Below are 15931 nucleotides of genomic sequence, written 5' to 3'. Positions count from 1 at the left end.
TGAATAATTTGCTGTTCAGTGGAAACACACTGAGTGTGGTACTGTTTATACGTTGTGTGTGTAAATGTATATATGTATGTCTGTATGCATGTGTGAGTGTCTGAATGAGGGTATGTCTGGCACAAATCAGGCAGGGATATAAACTATGAAGATGCCTTTAAGTTGATTATTTTTATTCATGAAATGAATGACGCACTAATACGATGGGTGCAGTTGGAAATGTAATACTGGCGTGTGGGAGGGTGGTTCGTGTGTGTGTGTTTCTTTCTTTTGTCTGTTTCTTTATCTGTTGAAATGGAGCTGCCAATCTGCAGTCAAAGAATCTTGGCAATAAAAAAAAAAAAAAAAAAAAAAGCATTTTAGAGCTGATGCCAAAGATCCCTTGTGCGGGTTCTGTATCATACAACTGGCACTCAGTTTTGTTTTTGTTTCTTTCTTTTTTTTGTTTATTTTTTTTTTTGTTTCTGTTTTGTCATCTGTTTATGGCTGAAACTTGAAAATCTTCTGTGTAAGACTTCCTTCTGCTTAATCACACTGAGAGGATGCTGCTGTAATATAAAAAGGCTCATGCTAATGGCACATCTCTGCAAAATCCAAATAACAGACTGCAAGCATAGAATACATGCATTTGATCCTCACCTTGATGATCAGAGCTGTCATTCCTCCAGGCATGAGAAGACGTCTTTACTATCCGTCTGCTCCCAAAGCACATTCGCTAAGCTTTCTTCTCTACTCAACTCTTCAGTAAAATGCTTAAGTTATTCTGTATTCAGCTGTAGCAATGGAATATATCAAAGCAAAATGAATGTACAGTTTCTCTCTATCAGTGTATTTTTGCATTTGTAGTCAAAATAAAGGCTTATTTAAAAAAAAAAAAACATTTGTGCACTGTTGAATTTTGTCTGATCATGAAATCTGCATAACCACACAGAGACAAAAATCTGCTGTATGTAATCTCCCCTCCTAAAATTATTAAACAACAACAAAAAAAACTGAACACATGTTCCTGAAATCTGGACTTATGATACAACATGGTGCAAACGTTTGTTCCCTTTTTGTGCAGTTGGAGTTGAGCCAGTGTGTGTGAGTGAGAGTGGTGGTCCAGTAGCTCTGTCGCATGTGGTGGGACAGTGACCCAGTCTCACAGTGCATTTGCAGGCAGTGTTTGTGTTTTCAGTTTTCACAGCTGTAGTGTCCTCTACACCGGGCTTCAGAACAGCTGCACTAGTCCTAAGTCTTGGAGACTTATCCAGGTTTATCAACAGTGTTTATCAATCTCAAAAAAAAAAAAAAAAACACCCTCCAACTGCACATAATCTCTTCAGTGCTTTGACACAGCCTTGATAAACATCCAAATGCCACTTCCTTTTTAAAACTATAAAATGATCTTAAGAGTGCCTCTACGTGCTATGAAGGAAGTAGTTTGTGGCTTATCAGAAGTTAAGCTGCTGGAAATTTACAGAACAGTTCAAATGTGTTTTTAGACAAGGTTCAAAAGCCACGATGTTTCTCACTTGCTGGTTTATCATTGACCAGGCCAGATCAGGTTAAACATTAAGGTCTTCGCGCAGCTGCTGGGTGGAAGACAGCCCCGCAGACAAGTTGACACAGAGCTGTTATTCAAGGCGATACCTCACCACATTTCTTAACCACTGTCAGTCTTTATAGCGTGTGCTCAGTAACTTTCCACATACATTAACACACTCTGACAATCAGCGTGTTATGCATGGTATGTATTGGAAGATACACTGTCATGTTAAGAGGGAGCTAAGCAAATACCAGCTCTGTATTAAAATCTATAAGTAGCACATGCTTATAGATTATATGCTTCTAGCATATAAATCAAATCAGATCAGATCAGATACCGTTTTGTTTTGTTCACCAAATCTGTCATTTCATACCCTTGAAAAAGGGCTAAAGACATTTGCAGTTCTATCTGTTTCTCTCTCTGTCTCTTGGGTGTGTCTTTTTTCATGGCCTTAGGGAAAAAATAAAAATGAAAAAAAAAATTGAGTCACGCGCTTTCTGAAGACCCTCCTCCTTAAACACAATTAGTTTGGGGGAGGAAAAAGAAAAGGAGAGGAAGAGGAGGAGGAGGAGAAGAAGGTGGGGGAGGTGTTTCTTATTTGTGCAAGATTTTCTGTTTGATATACACAAACCACCACAGACCTCTTGTAACAAAATGAGTTATTACTGTTCTCTGCCCCAAACACTAAAACATACAGAATGTTATGCGAAGAGATGTGTCTTGGCAGCCATCTCATGACCCAGGCTGCTACAGATCAGAAACCATCTTTTCAAACCTTTGGCTGCCAAAAGATCTGACATCTTAGGCCAACTTCCCCCTCAACTCTCAGCTTGTTCAGAATGATTCTTCTTCAGATTTATTCTTACGCAACAGGAACATGCACATAGTTGCTCAGAAAGCTGGGGTCACTCAAAGTCGCTAGAGCACCACTAAATAGTTTGAGAACTTCAACATTTACACCATAAAGGAGAAAGAAAAAAAAATGTTATCCTTCATGGTTGGCAGTTTATCCAAGCCAAGCCTCTAGAAGTTGAGTGTTTGCTTGGCACTTGATATATATCAGATACTGTACGTATGATATCTTTATCTGTGTTTCTTTAACACTTGGAAAAAACATATAAATGTAGATATCATAGATGTCAAATTGACATAAGATCAAAGTTTAAGTGCTGTGTTTTTTTTTCTCAGGCCATTATATCTTAAGAGTATGTCTTGTTTAAAACAATGCATGTACATTTCACATGTATTCTTTTCTCAAGAAATAATTAACAAGCAATAACACTATGCTACACACACACACACACACACATGCACATGCAGCCTACCCACCCCAAAGAAATGACCAGAATGAGATAAAAGAAAGAATAGGTTAGTGGGTCATAATGTCCAATAGTAACCAATACTAGTCTTGGTTCTGCCTAAGTTGTGTTATCTATCCAGCCATGTCTGAGTACTAACAAATGGTTTTCTTCCTTCCAGCACTAACGACACGGAATGGCCGCTGAAATCATAACCACCATTTGGTTTTGAAATGCTCTGATATTCTGTGAAGGGCTTAATCAGTGTACTGTTTAGTCAGATGGTCATCTGTTCCAGTTATCAGTGCAGCTAGAATTACACTTTGACAGATTAGACTCAGACTTGTCTGTTATGGAGTATGCACTTCTGTGATTGTGTACTTTTTTTTTTTAATCCTTCCCACAATTGTCTTGTCTTCCTGAAACCCAGTTGCTTGTCTTGGGTTGTTGATTCACTTCCTGATCTGACATCACCCCTCACGCTGCTTTGGATCTCCACTACACTTCTGAACAAAACAGGGTGTGTTTGCATATTATGCAGGACTATTACAATAGATTTTTACAATAAAAAAATGCATGCGTGTATTTGGTCAAACTTTTGCATGGAAGTCCTTGAGAGTAGGGCAGTATTCTGAGGTATTCTAGCTCTTGGCTTTTTAAAAATGTTTTTGCAAAATTTAAGTTCTCGTCCACAGCAGATGTATGCAATGTAAAAGTTATCACAAAATGCAGATATAGACACCAATAACCTTGGAAACCAAGTCGCCTGACAACCAAGTTGTATTGGTAAATTACGTTCAAACATCTGCCAACTATTTCTCTATTGTATGCTTTGAGCCTTTGACCATTAACTGGTTAAAATCTGATGCACTGATCATACAACGTACATTCGATTGACGATGTATTTATTAAGTTTCCTTCTCTCCCTGCAGGTGGCGCTATATTACCGTAAAAACAATGGAATCGGCTCGTACCCGACAGACCAAAACGCTCGAAGATGCACTGAAATTCCCACCTTGTGACTGAAGCAGTTAATCTAATGTGCTTGACACACTAATACAAAGCCAGGGTGGTGGGATTATTTTCGTACTGGTATTTATTTAATATGAGAGACTCTTGCAATAATAAACTGCGGCTAATCAACAACATTTAACTATAGTGACTTAGAGCTCAAGATAGTTTCGCAGTTTCACTATAACTGCACAGCTGGGCCTATGTCAGTGTGATGACATTACTACCAATAATCAATCGCAGTAATAGACTTTATCAGATGTACCCTCCACTCAACACCAGAAACTCAGTGTTTTCCAAGGAACAAAAATAAAGTCAAATACAAATAAAATAACAACGCTGACAACACTATCTGCGATTAACATGGTGAAACCCTGACATTTGGAAAGATGGGACAGGGCATTTAAAGCAATTATTTTAATCAGTTTTATGTATTATTTTTTAAACGTAAGCAAGTACGAGGCACCGTAACAATTCATTAAAAAAACATAACATCACGATAGTACTGACACCAAAACATAGTTGAAATACGATTCGAAATACGTTAATTCTTGTTTTTCATACACGTTGTAGGCTAATCTTTGGAGCGGTATTGCAGCACAGTTTAGGTATGGGTACAGTGGAACTGAGGTTGCACCCTGAAGCGCTCAGTGGAATAATGAACCGCAAAAAACCGAAACGACGGATGAGCCTGATCTGGCAGGATTTTTCTCTGACAGGAACAGGCAAGCCGAGAGGCCTGCAGCAAGACGCTGGCAGCCTGTTACCCACTCTTGCAAGAAACCTCAGCGGCGTGATAAATTACACCTGCAGTTTTGAAATAAACTGAATTCACGCCAGTTTTAGGAAACTGTCACATTCATCACGGTGTAGTGCATTTATGTTAAAGGGTGACAGTTAACGTAAAACGCTAAAAAAAATATTGTGGGGGTAAAATATGGAATGGTAGCGGAGTGCGTTTCTTTGTAAACAGTAAATGAGTGTTCAGAATCGCACTGTGCACCAGTCAAGTTGGCTGCTTCGCTTGTTCCCATTACAGAGTGTCGTTCCGTTGAATGATTGTCTGAGATGAGAATTTTCCCATGGGAAAGCGAGTGAACATGTGACTCGATGTTGCGATAGTACCTCATCGCTATCTTCAGCTGCACTGAGAAGAGAGTCCCCCCTCCCCCACGCCCCTCCTCGTCTTTTTGTCTTTCGCTTTATAATATACATATATTTCATAATTCCATTACTCTACCAACTGATTCGCGAAAAAATAATAAAACTGTCCTTAAAATCCAAACAGGATACTCACGATATGTATCCAAAGGAAAAGGGTTGTATCTTTAGTAGCAAGCTATAAAGTAAGGGTTAGGAATGAGTCATATGTCATTAAGCGGAAAATCTGAAAAACTGCCTTTCCTCAGAGTAGGCAGAAGCCTACCTGTAAACACGCATGACCGTGAGCGTGTTTTTCCTGCACGCTGCTGTCTCTACCTGCTGCCGGACCGATGACATCATGGGAAGATACTCTGAATCAACACCGAAGACGGCTACTGGCGACTCCACTTGAATCTACACCGATAAATTTGTGTTTCTGTGTCTGAAAAAGGGGAAAAAAACTGTTCACAAGATACTTTCAGCGAAGTCGTTTTGATACTTTCACAAATAAAGATGAGTAATACGTGCAATGGACAGTTTACAAGGAATCAATTTCTTTAAATTTACAAAAGTAAAAAATAAACATAAAAATGTAATTGCGTTGCAGTGTAGTTGTATAATGTAACTGACTCCAAGTTTTGTTATTGCCTTTGGTGTTGTGTTATAAGCAAATCCTTGTTGTTTGGTAATCAAATATGTAGGTTAATATATGTCGCGTAATTGTCCATACGTTTCATATAAGCGCGTGGTTCTTTCTCGGCCTAGTTCATTTAAAGGAATGTCTATGCGCCTTGTATTAATCAAGTACGTGAATTAAATTTCACATGCTATTAATGTTAAAGAGGGGTTTAAAAAAGTACAAATTTTCCTTTCAGTGTCTGGATGGATTGTAGCCTGCTGCAGCATAATTCTGGGCAAGTGCGACCAGACCGGGCAAGTTACACTTAAATAGGCCTATTCTTCGGCGATTTTCACCTTGCAGGTGAACTGTGTATCATTTGTTTGTCAGTGTGTCAGTTATTATTCGTACACAGGATCAGTCACAGAGTTCAGGTTATTTCCACGGTGTTATCAGCGATTCCAAACCATCGCGAAAAAGGCGCAGAAACTTCATTACCTACAATGCAATGCGCCAAATGATGCTACAAACAGCTGACAAAGAGTGACAACCGATGCAAAGGCTTCTGAGGAAAGGCGTGTGGAGAACGCTCTGTAGGATCTACGTCGATTAATACGGAATAAGCTGACAACGCGACTTGCTTGGATTGTGAAGACAGCTCATGTCTCAGAAGTGTGTCCTCTCTTGGATTCCCTCATGCATGCTGACGAGCTACTTTGGACTTCTTTTCCACTTGTCTGTGGTGCAGTTTGCCTGAAGGATGATTCGTAACTTTGTCTAATTTGAACATTTTTAAAAGATGTGTCTGGACCAGTTGTGATCGCCATTTGAGCCGAACCTTATAAACTGTGCCAATGCCGAGGAATGGATAGTGCGCCTGGCAAAGGTGTGAATATGGTTGCAAATGATGAGCTGTTGGACCGAGCCAGTGACAGCGGAGCAGCGACGGCCGCGCTACAGCAGTGCGAACTCATCCAGAACATCATTGATATCTCGATCTCCAGTTTACAAGGGCTCCGGACCAAATGTGCTGCATCGAATGACCTTACTCAACACGAGATACGCACTTTAGAGGTATTCCAATCTGTCATGTTCGTGTTCTAAGAAAACTTTCTCAATGTTTATTTATTTATCTATTATTAGCTTTAGTAGGTCATTGTGCATATCTGACTGGGCGAGTGCGTATGCGCGCGCATAGTTCGGACGCCTAACCGATTGATACAATGTGTCGTTACATGACAGACAGTTGACAGTTGCACGTGGCTTGATGTGCAGTGTGAGATTGTTTCGTTCGCTTAATCTTTGTAGTTTTCTAACACTTTTAGTGATGAGTTGATCAATGTATTTGTACATTCTGGAAATTGAGTTATTTCGGCAGTATTAAGGTTCGACAGGAAACATGTATTAAGTGTTTTCGTGTAGAGTTTTGACAGCTTCCTAGTGTCTTGTGATTCGTGATTATCAGACGTTAAGAGCCAGGCTGATCAACGGGATGAAGCTCTAGAGGCACGAAAGACCGTTTGAAAGGGCGAGAGAGTTGTAACCAAGATGTGAACTTCCTGGTTTCTCAGAATACAAAACAAGAGCACCTGTGTAGATTGCTTTCTGAATAGAACGTGTCTCAGGGAGCATCACTAAAATACACCACTTTACAGCCAAACAGAGCAGGGTCAAAATCGTGATAAACTCGTAATCGTCATAAACTCGTACCGAATTATTTTGAAAATGGTCTAATCATAATTTTAAAAACAATGAATGATTGGCTCGAGCTATTGTCTCTGAATGGGTCTGAATGGCTGAAGACAACTTAACAGTTTGTATCTAATGACATGAAGGTTGATGAATGAACTTAATTACTAATGCAGTACAACTTTCCCTATCGCCTCGTAACGTTTACGAAGCGACAAGTCTGCGGCTGTCTTTATCGTCATCAATGTCAACTCATTGTGGGTCGTTGGCACTGGCTTATCAGGTTTGTGCGTAACAAGATACATCATGCCGAGCGAGAAATATTTTGGCACGATACCCAAAGATTTCAGCATGTCTCAATTCGGCAGACTCAGCCACAAGAAACGCAGAAACACTACTCAGCACAAAGCACTTAATGACCTGCTTTTGTTGTGACCGCCAGTGCATGTTATATTTAGAAAAAGTTAACCACATTCTTAAATCTTCAAACTTGGGAAGACAGTTCAGTATACTACTACTACTAGCAATAGTAATAATAGTAATAATAATGATGATAAAACACATCACTCCCGTCTATTTCAGCCATTTTCTCTTTTCCATAATAGTCACTCGGTTTTGTATTCAGCAGGTGGAGGGACAGGAAAAAGAGCATAGCTGTCCTATATCTGGCAACAGTCTATCTATCTATCTATCTATCTATCTATCTATCTATCTATCTATCTATCTATCCACCCATCTGTGTCTGTCTAAGACACGGGTATGTTGTAACATCCCCAACTGAAGTGGACCGAGGCGTTTAATGAAGTGTATGTGTCGTGCCCTCCAGACTTTCTCATAGCTTATTTGGGCCATTTTGCTTCTTTGTAACAAACAGAATCGCGTGACGAAGCCACCTGTCCAGTCCCACTCCTGTCTAATCGGAGCCATACGTCCTCGCTCAAAGGGAGAGAGGGACAGGTTGACCTGTAGGGTGTACTAAATGGTCTGGATGCTGTTGATTCCTTAGTGTCTCAGTTCTTATCCAGCTAGACTAGAGTCCACATTCAACACCGGCGTCCTAATGCTGACTTTATGACGTTCATTAGTGAAACAGGTAGGGCTCATTGCATTGCGGTCTGGTTTTTGACACGTCTACTGCTGATCCAACCGAAGTAGCAACACCTCTGCGCTGCTAGCTCCGTGCATTCTACTGGTCCTTTCTTAGTCCTCCACTACCTTCAGTCGACTTCCAGTGGCCTTTGTGGCGAAAACACACACATACACCCACAAGTCTCAAAAATCACTTTAAACGAGCCTATACTAAAAGCAAAAGAGTCCAATCAAATGCAGTCTCTGCTCTAATTATTATGGAAGTTCTTAGAACATGGAAGACAGGAGAAAGAGCCTATTCCTGGTTTGTTTTCATGAGACCGTGATATTTCAAGAATTCAAGGAATGACCGCGGTTGGCAGACGAGAACCGCTTGGTGTCGTTGTGTCTTCCCAGGGTGTTGGAAAGATCGCAAAGAGCTTGTGGCGCGCTGTTGTGACTACTGCTATATTTAACGATCTGACCTGCCCGCATTTTTCAGAACTGTCTGTAAAATAGTGTTCCAAAGGGGGAGCACAATGCAAAAATTGGTTGTTAACGTCAAACTTTACACATATATTTACCGCTACTGCACGTCTCTTAACCCTTTTGGCTCCTTTGAACAGAGCAGAAGAAACATTGCCAGTACAATCATAAACCCCCTGTTTTTGCTCTTTTCTAATGGCCATAGGGTCGTCTGTTGGGTCACCAGTTCCAGCTCCTTGGGAGTATGGTTACACCCATCAGTCGCTTAAACGGTAGTTGCATTTTCATGGATATTGGAGATGCCTATGGATGAAGTCTCGTTTACGACTACGGATGAAGAGGCAGCTATTGTCTTTTTTCAGGTCCCCCACACTCAGTACGAAGCTGTCGGTTAGGAGATGAAAGACTGAAAACCAACAGCCGTTTCCCCGCTGCGGATTGCGTAACAACAAGCGGGTGTTGGGTTTCTTCCTGGTTTTAGACCCCTCCCCCACGAAAAGATTATAGTGGAATCGGTGACTCTGTATTGTAATTGCTGTAAACGTGGTGGAGTTACATGCTGAGAGAAACCCCCATTAGGTGAATACCGCAGACTTAGTGGCTTAAGACTATCATTTAGTAGTTCACTGATGATTTAACTGAAGCTGACTGAAGGAAAAGCACCAATAAACTGATGGGTTTGTATGTGGGCATTTTGATTGGTTTGTAAAGTAGATAGTTCAGTGGCCACATGTTTAGCTGTTGAGGTCTGCAAGAATAAGCCCTTATCTTCTATTCTCCCCTCTCCTCCTTCCTGGCATTGTTTACCGATTAGTCTGTGACATCCTTTTGTCATTGTCTGTGTTGACTGGTTAACACTTCCTTTCCTTGTCATTGGGAATACCCTTGCATGGTGATTTTGCTGTTGTCATGGAAATTGTTCAGCACTGGGCTCATTGTCAGGTTTTGGTGTTTGACAGTGTGTATGCTTTACTTGTTTCTCACACATTTGAGTTCAAACTGATTTTGAACTCAGTGTAAAAGAGTTGGCCCTGGACTCTCATGGCTGTTAGTTAATATTTAAAGCATGTTACAATTCCCACACATAATTAATTTGGCTTTTACTGAGGTATGTTGGCTTGTGTCCACAACATTGTACACACACACACACACACACACACACACACACACACACACACACACACACACACTTATCTTTATATCCTTGAATGGGCTTCCTACTGACTTCCATTTTTCTAAAGACTAGTACTCCAACCCTGACCAAAGAAATATTTCAGAACTTTCCTTATATTTTTAAAATAATAATTTTATAACTTTTTCCCACCAGTAAAATGCACTTATTTGGTTTTGTCGGATATTAACATCTCTATGGACCCAGTTGCTCTACACGATTCACAGATGCACTGGGAAATATATCTCTTTTTGTCAAGTGAAATTGGTTGAAAATAAAGAATATTGTTCTTCTTTCATGTCCTTCAGCAGTTGCCTGTCATCAACAGAGTCCTATAGCTGGGTCACTTATTACTTCACAAATGTGAGTGCACAAATGAGGGAGTGTCTCTAGTGATGTCATAAAGTAACTTATGAAATTTTCTAGTCAAGCTAAAAGAATGTTCCTGTCTGCTGAAGTCAACTCAGACTTCTGCTCATGTTCATGTGAATTCTGGTTTGACCTCACTGTCACTCACAATGCCACACAGATACTGTTAAAAATGTTAGTCAACAATTCAAAAGAAATAAAAAAAAGAAAGAAAAGAAAAATGAAATCCTTGAATGATGGAGTCCCTGAAGAGGAGAATCAGACAATCTGAATTCTTCCTCTTCTCTCGACTGTTGTCATATGTTTTTCCTCAGTTGTCTATAGCATGAAAGGAAGAAGACTTTGTAGGGCTAGTTCCCTCTTTCATTATGCTCTGACAGTCACACACACATGTATCATTAATCTCATCAGCATGAAAGAGAGAACAAAAGGCTGAGAGTGGTCGTTGTGTCTGACCTAGAGCAGCCTTATCAGAGCTCTCATCTCGCAGGTCTGTGTCATTCTTGTCTCCAAAAAAACCCACTGACATCTGACTAATGTACTCGCCCATTTAATATCAAAGGAAGAACTTGTCCCTTTTAATGTTCTAAACAAAATAATGCTGATGATTGCTGGGTGGGATGTAATCTGTTCGAGGAACCTCCCCCGGGCAAAATCTGCCATCACTTCAGTGGAATCATAAATGGTTTTATAATGTGTGTTATGTGAACTTAAAGAGAGAGAGACAGAGACAGAGAGAAAGAAAGAGAAAGAGAGAAAGAGAAACATTTCAATGTTTCCCTTCTCTGTGGTTGGTACACACACACACACACACACACACACAAAGACACACACACACACAGACACACACACATGTATTTATATATATATATATATATATATATATATATATATATATATATATAGGGTTAGGGTTAGGGTGTGTGTGTGTGTGTGTGTGTGTGTGTGTGCTGTGTGTTGTGTGTGTGCACATGTGTGTGTTTGTGTATGTATATATATATATATATATATATATTGTATATTTGAAGGTATATTTGTTTTGGAATTTATAAAGGGAATATTAGACCTCCCAGAGCTCAGTGTGCTTCTAAAAGTCATCTAATACTGAAACTGTGTAGAATTACTGCTTTTTTGTTTGTTTTTTATATACAATCAGGAAATGTTATCAATGTAAATTTTCTTCTTTTAACTTTTTTCATCAGCATAGCTTTATGGTAACTGGAAGATTGACACTCTGCAGTGGCTTTCAAAGATTTAACTCAGATGTAATGTTTTACATTTTATGCAAAAAACCCCCCCCAAAAAAACCAAACATTATTTACATAGTCTCTACACAGTATTAAACACAGGGTCTTATTGGTGGAATGAAGGTTTGTAATTCTTGCGTAAGATGTTGCCAGCTGCAGTCAGGTTTGCACCTGTTGTGTGTGACAGTAAGTCTTTGATCTGTGAGTATAAGCTTGGAGCAGAAGAGTGGTCATAGAAGGTGTTCCTGTTTGAATGCAGGAACTACTGGTCACTCCTTACTGTCCCCAGGCTGTGAGGCCCCAGCATGTTTCCTCATAGTTTAACTCTAAAATAAGGAAGATAAGCTTCTCCATTGGACCTTCCACCACCATGTATGTGTGTATGTGCGTGTGTGCGAGTGTGTGTGTGTGTGTGTGTGTGTGTGTGTGTGTGTGTGTGTGTGTGTGTGTGTGTGTGTGTGTGAGCGTGTATGTGAGCGTGTGTGTGTGTGTGTGTGTGCGTGCATGGGTATGTGTTCATTCTGGTGTCTGGCTGTACATTAGACATGATGGTAAATTATGTTAAGACAAATGAAAAAGAATTTTAATTAAATTTTTAATTAAAGAGCAGTTGAGCTAATGGTTTTTTGCTGTGCTGTGTGCTAGTTGTTGTGATAGGGGGTGTAACCTGCCTGAGCAGAACAAGTGTACCAGAGTAAATAAGCCTTTAACTAAAAGTTTGCTCTTGTCAGGAAATCCCCCCTGTGGGGTTTTTTTTTCCTCTTCTGGTTTTCTCCTTAAACTCTCTCTCATACACATGCTCAAATACAAGAACACACAGACAAGCACAAACTTTCTTTTCAAACTTCTTTTCTGTCTCTTAGTTATTGCTAGAACATTTTGGAAATTCGATGCATTTACAGTAGAGGTAGGCATCCCTTTAGTATGGAGAACTGTCAAGCTATAGCGCCTAACATGATTACAAACGACCGAAGAAATGTGAATATACTCATAATTTGTGGCACCGCTGACTTCTCTCAGTTCATACACTCTTCAGATATCTCTCTTTCTCTTTCTTCTTTCTTTTTCTCTTTCTTCATGATACAAAGTATCCTGATGCTCTTTATTCTGGTCCCAGGGTAGCCTGCTAGCTAAAATTACGCCATCAAATATTGCATCTCCCTCTATGTTTTTGTGGCTTGGACCAGTTCCAATTCTAGTACAAGGCCCTGTACAGTAGATATGGACCCCTGATTTTCAGTACGTTGGAACAGTCCCAATTCTAGTGCAAGGCCCAGTACAGTAGACATGGACCCCTTATTTTCAGAAAGTCTACTGGAAAATGGATTTATGGGGAGGGGCATGGTTGTGGAGCATCATACAACAAAGTTGATTGGTATTTGTCACAACAGGATGCAAATACACAACACTGAATGTGTCATCTGAGTCTGCCTGTCTGTCTGATTGTCTTTGCCTGTGTCTTTCTCTGTCTGCCTGTCTGTCTGCCCGTCTGTCTGCTTGTCTGTCTGTCGGCCTGTCTGTCTATTTATCTATCTGTATATCTATCTATTAATGATAAAATGTCTTATTTTGAGTGCTTAAAGCATGTTTTCCACTTTCCCATAACTTTAAAATATGAGGTGGTGTGTTTTTCTACAGCTGTAGACCTGCTCTCACCAGACAAAGATTCAGCAGAATAACCTTAAATTTCATTGCCGTCCCTCTTTTGAAGTGTCTATTGTTCCGGTTGCTTATTGCTCCGTTCTGAACAGATGCTAATGTGAGGAGGTGTCTTTGTGTGTCTTTGTTTGCTTATGTTGCAATTATCATTTCAACTGTTTCCTCCCTCCCACTTTCTTTTATCACACACACAGTGAACGGCACTTGATGACATGTCTCATGCTGTAACCAGGCAGGTGGAACTTTGATCAGACAGGTGGAGCATTGATGCCTCCATTTATCCTTTAGCCAGGGACCTTTTGCTGCCTTGCTACATGAAATACCTGAAGTAAATCAAGTTGACAGGCTGAGCAAAGGACAATAGACTTAATAGATTTGGCCTTTTGTGTGTCTCTCCCTCCTTTAAATCAAACCTGAAGAACTTGTATGCACTCTGTTAGAAGAGCAAGTCTTCATGCTTAGTCTTTGGAGTCTGTAAGAGACAGTGTTCTTCCTGGAAGGTTACATGTTGTGCAGGATTTTACTGCAAACCTTAGACAAACAAACCTTCGTCAGCAAATCAAGTTCCTGAAGAGCCCCTGAGCAGCATCCTCTGTTCAGAGGAGAGCTTCGGTAAAATTCGACAAAAGCTTTGGTAAAGTTCAACAAGAGCTTCGGTAAAGTTCGACGACAGCTTCGGTAAAGTTCGACGACAGCTTCGGTAAAGTTCAAGGAGAGCTTCAGAAAAGTTCAGCAGAGCTGTAGTGGTTCTAGAGGAGAGTCCATTATGCCTTAGTTAATCTGACAGAAGATCATTTGTTAATTTGTTTAATGCGTTAAAGCAAGTAGAGATGTTTTCTCAGGAAATCGTGCAGCAAAGAAAACAAGAAATTTGTGCTTTGCAAGTCTCCTGGAGCTCAAACGACAGTGTCCCAATGCCTGGAGGTCCGAACCCAGTGAGGCCATGCTAGATTGGCTCTGTCAGTCAAAATGACACTGCTTTATGTCTTATTTCCCACGAATGTAAACAAGGCCCAGTTCATAAAATCCATTAGTGCAGGTCCCAGTGTCGGGGCCGTTTGTAGGACAGACGTTTGGAAGAAACCTCACCATGATGCTCAGCGACCATAACAATGATCCAGCTCTGTTGTATACTCGTGTACTGAGAGGAACTTTCTGGAGACTCAGATTAGCAGTGGGGGTGGTGTCTGAGGAGTCTACATTTAACAAAGTATACAGACAGCTGCTGCTGTTTGCTAGTTTTTTACAAGGTAGAATTGTCCGTCTGGAGGACAGAGAAGTTGAGGAAAGCCCGTTCTTTCCGTTTGGCATGCCACACACACTTCAGTTACACAGGTAGGCATGAACACCAGTTCCACGTCTTCTCCAGTCCCCCTGAGAGATGTAATGGAGACGACAGATGGACGGAGAGATAGAGGTGGAATACAGAAGCACTCCCTGTGGAGTGTGCCAAGCCTTGTCTGATGCAAACTAACACCCTCTTATTTTCAAACCTCCTTTCATTGTGGGCCGTCACATTAAATCAATACAAAGGTGTTTTCAGACGGAGCTGAGAGCTGGGAGTCGGCATTGCTCCCATAGCACCTCCTTAAAATTTAACGATGCTCCTCAACTCCTCCACACTTACAACTTCTAATCCGATTAAACCCCAGTAGCTAGACATTACCATGGTGCAGTGTAGTAAAACAAACTTGCGTCTCTCTGTTTGTTAGGTAACTACAGTAACAGAGGACTAAAGTGATGGTTTTAGTATGTGAAGCTGTTTTGCAACCATGGTTTGATATGTTCATAAATAATCAAATGAGAATTACCAAATGTTGTTGGCTGACTGACACAGCAAGACTGCCTGTGCTTTCGCAGAGTGAAATTACCTGTTGGGGTAAAAATTTTAAAATATTGTTCGGCACACGTAAGCAGAACGTATATATATATATATGTGTGTGTGTGTGTGTATACACACATATATATATATATATATACACACACACACACACACACACAGACACAGCAATGTTATATGGCAACAAAATGAAGTCAGCTGAGTACTTGAATGAACTGAATGACCAGGTTATCCCATCAATGGATTTTTTCTTCCCTGATGGCACGGGCATATACCAGGACAACAATGCCAAGGTTCTTCGGGCTCAAATTGTGAGAGAGTGGTTCAGGGAGCATGAGAAACCATTTTCACACATGAATTGGCCACCACTGAGTCCTGACCTTCACCCCACTGAAAGTCTTTGGGATGTGCTTGAGGAGGCTTTACGGGGTGGTTAGACTCTCCCGTCATCAACAAGATCTCGGCCAAAAATAAGCACAGAAATAAATGTTGTGACATTGCATAAGGTTATGGAAGCAATGCCATGGCGAACGCATGCTGTAATCAAAGCTGAAGGCGGTCCAACGAAATATTAGAGTGTGCAACTTTTTTTTTGGCCAGGCAATATATATATATATAGGTGTGTGTGTGTGTATAAAGCCTATTTTAAGACAGAAAGGGATTAGGGATAATAACAAGGTTTCAGTGTGTCCTACTGTCTGTATAAAAAGAAGCCAGTATAAGAACTGGTGTTACATCATACAGTTTGCAATACTGAACTGAAAGTCCTGTTCTGAATAGTTAAGTGTGAATACACGTGCTGT

At 40.5% G+C, this 15931-nt stretch overlaps 1 protein-coding gene across 1 annotated transcript in view; it reads left to right on the top strand.

The window, feature by feature from the left end:
* The first annotated feature begins 6492 nt into the window (after positions 1-6492).
* Positions 6493-15931, top strand: part of LOC115814184 (kinase suppressor of Ras 1-like) — a 32745-nt gene continuing 23306 nt past the window's right edge. Inside the window, exon 1 of the mRNA XM_030776917.1 lies at positions 6493-6673. Coding sequence (XP_030632777.1) covers positions 6494-6673 — 180 coding nt within the window. The 5' untranslated portion in view covers position 6493. The remainder of the gene's footprint in view (positions 6674-15931) is intronic.

The sequence above is a fragment of the Chanos chanos genome, chromosome 6, assembly GCF_902362185.1.
Source record: "Chanos chanos chromosome 6, fChaCha1.1, whole genome shotgun sequence".
Taxonomy (NCBI): domain Eukaryota; kingdom Metazoa; phylum Chordata; class Actinopteri; order Gonorynchiformes; family Chanidae; genus Chanos; species Chanos chanos.
This window is presented reverse-complemented; position numbering and strand designations above follow the sequence as displayed.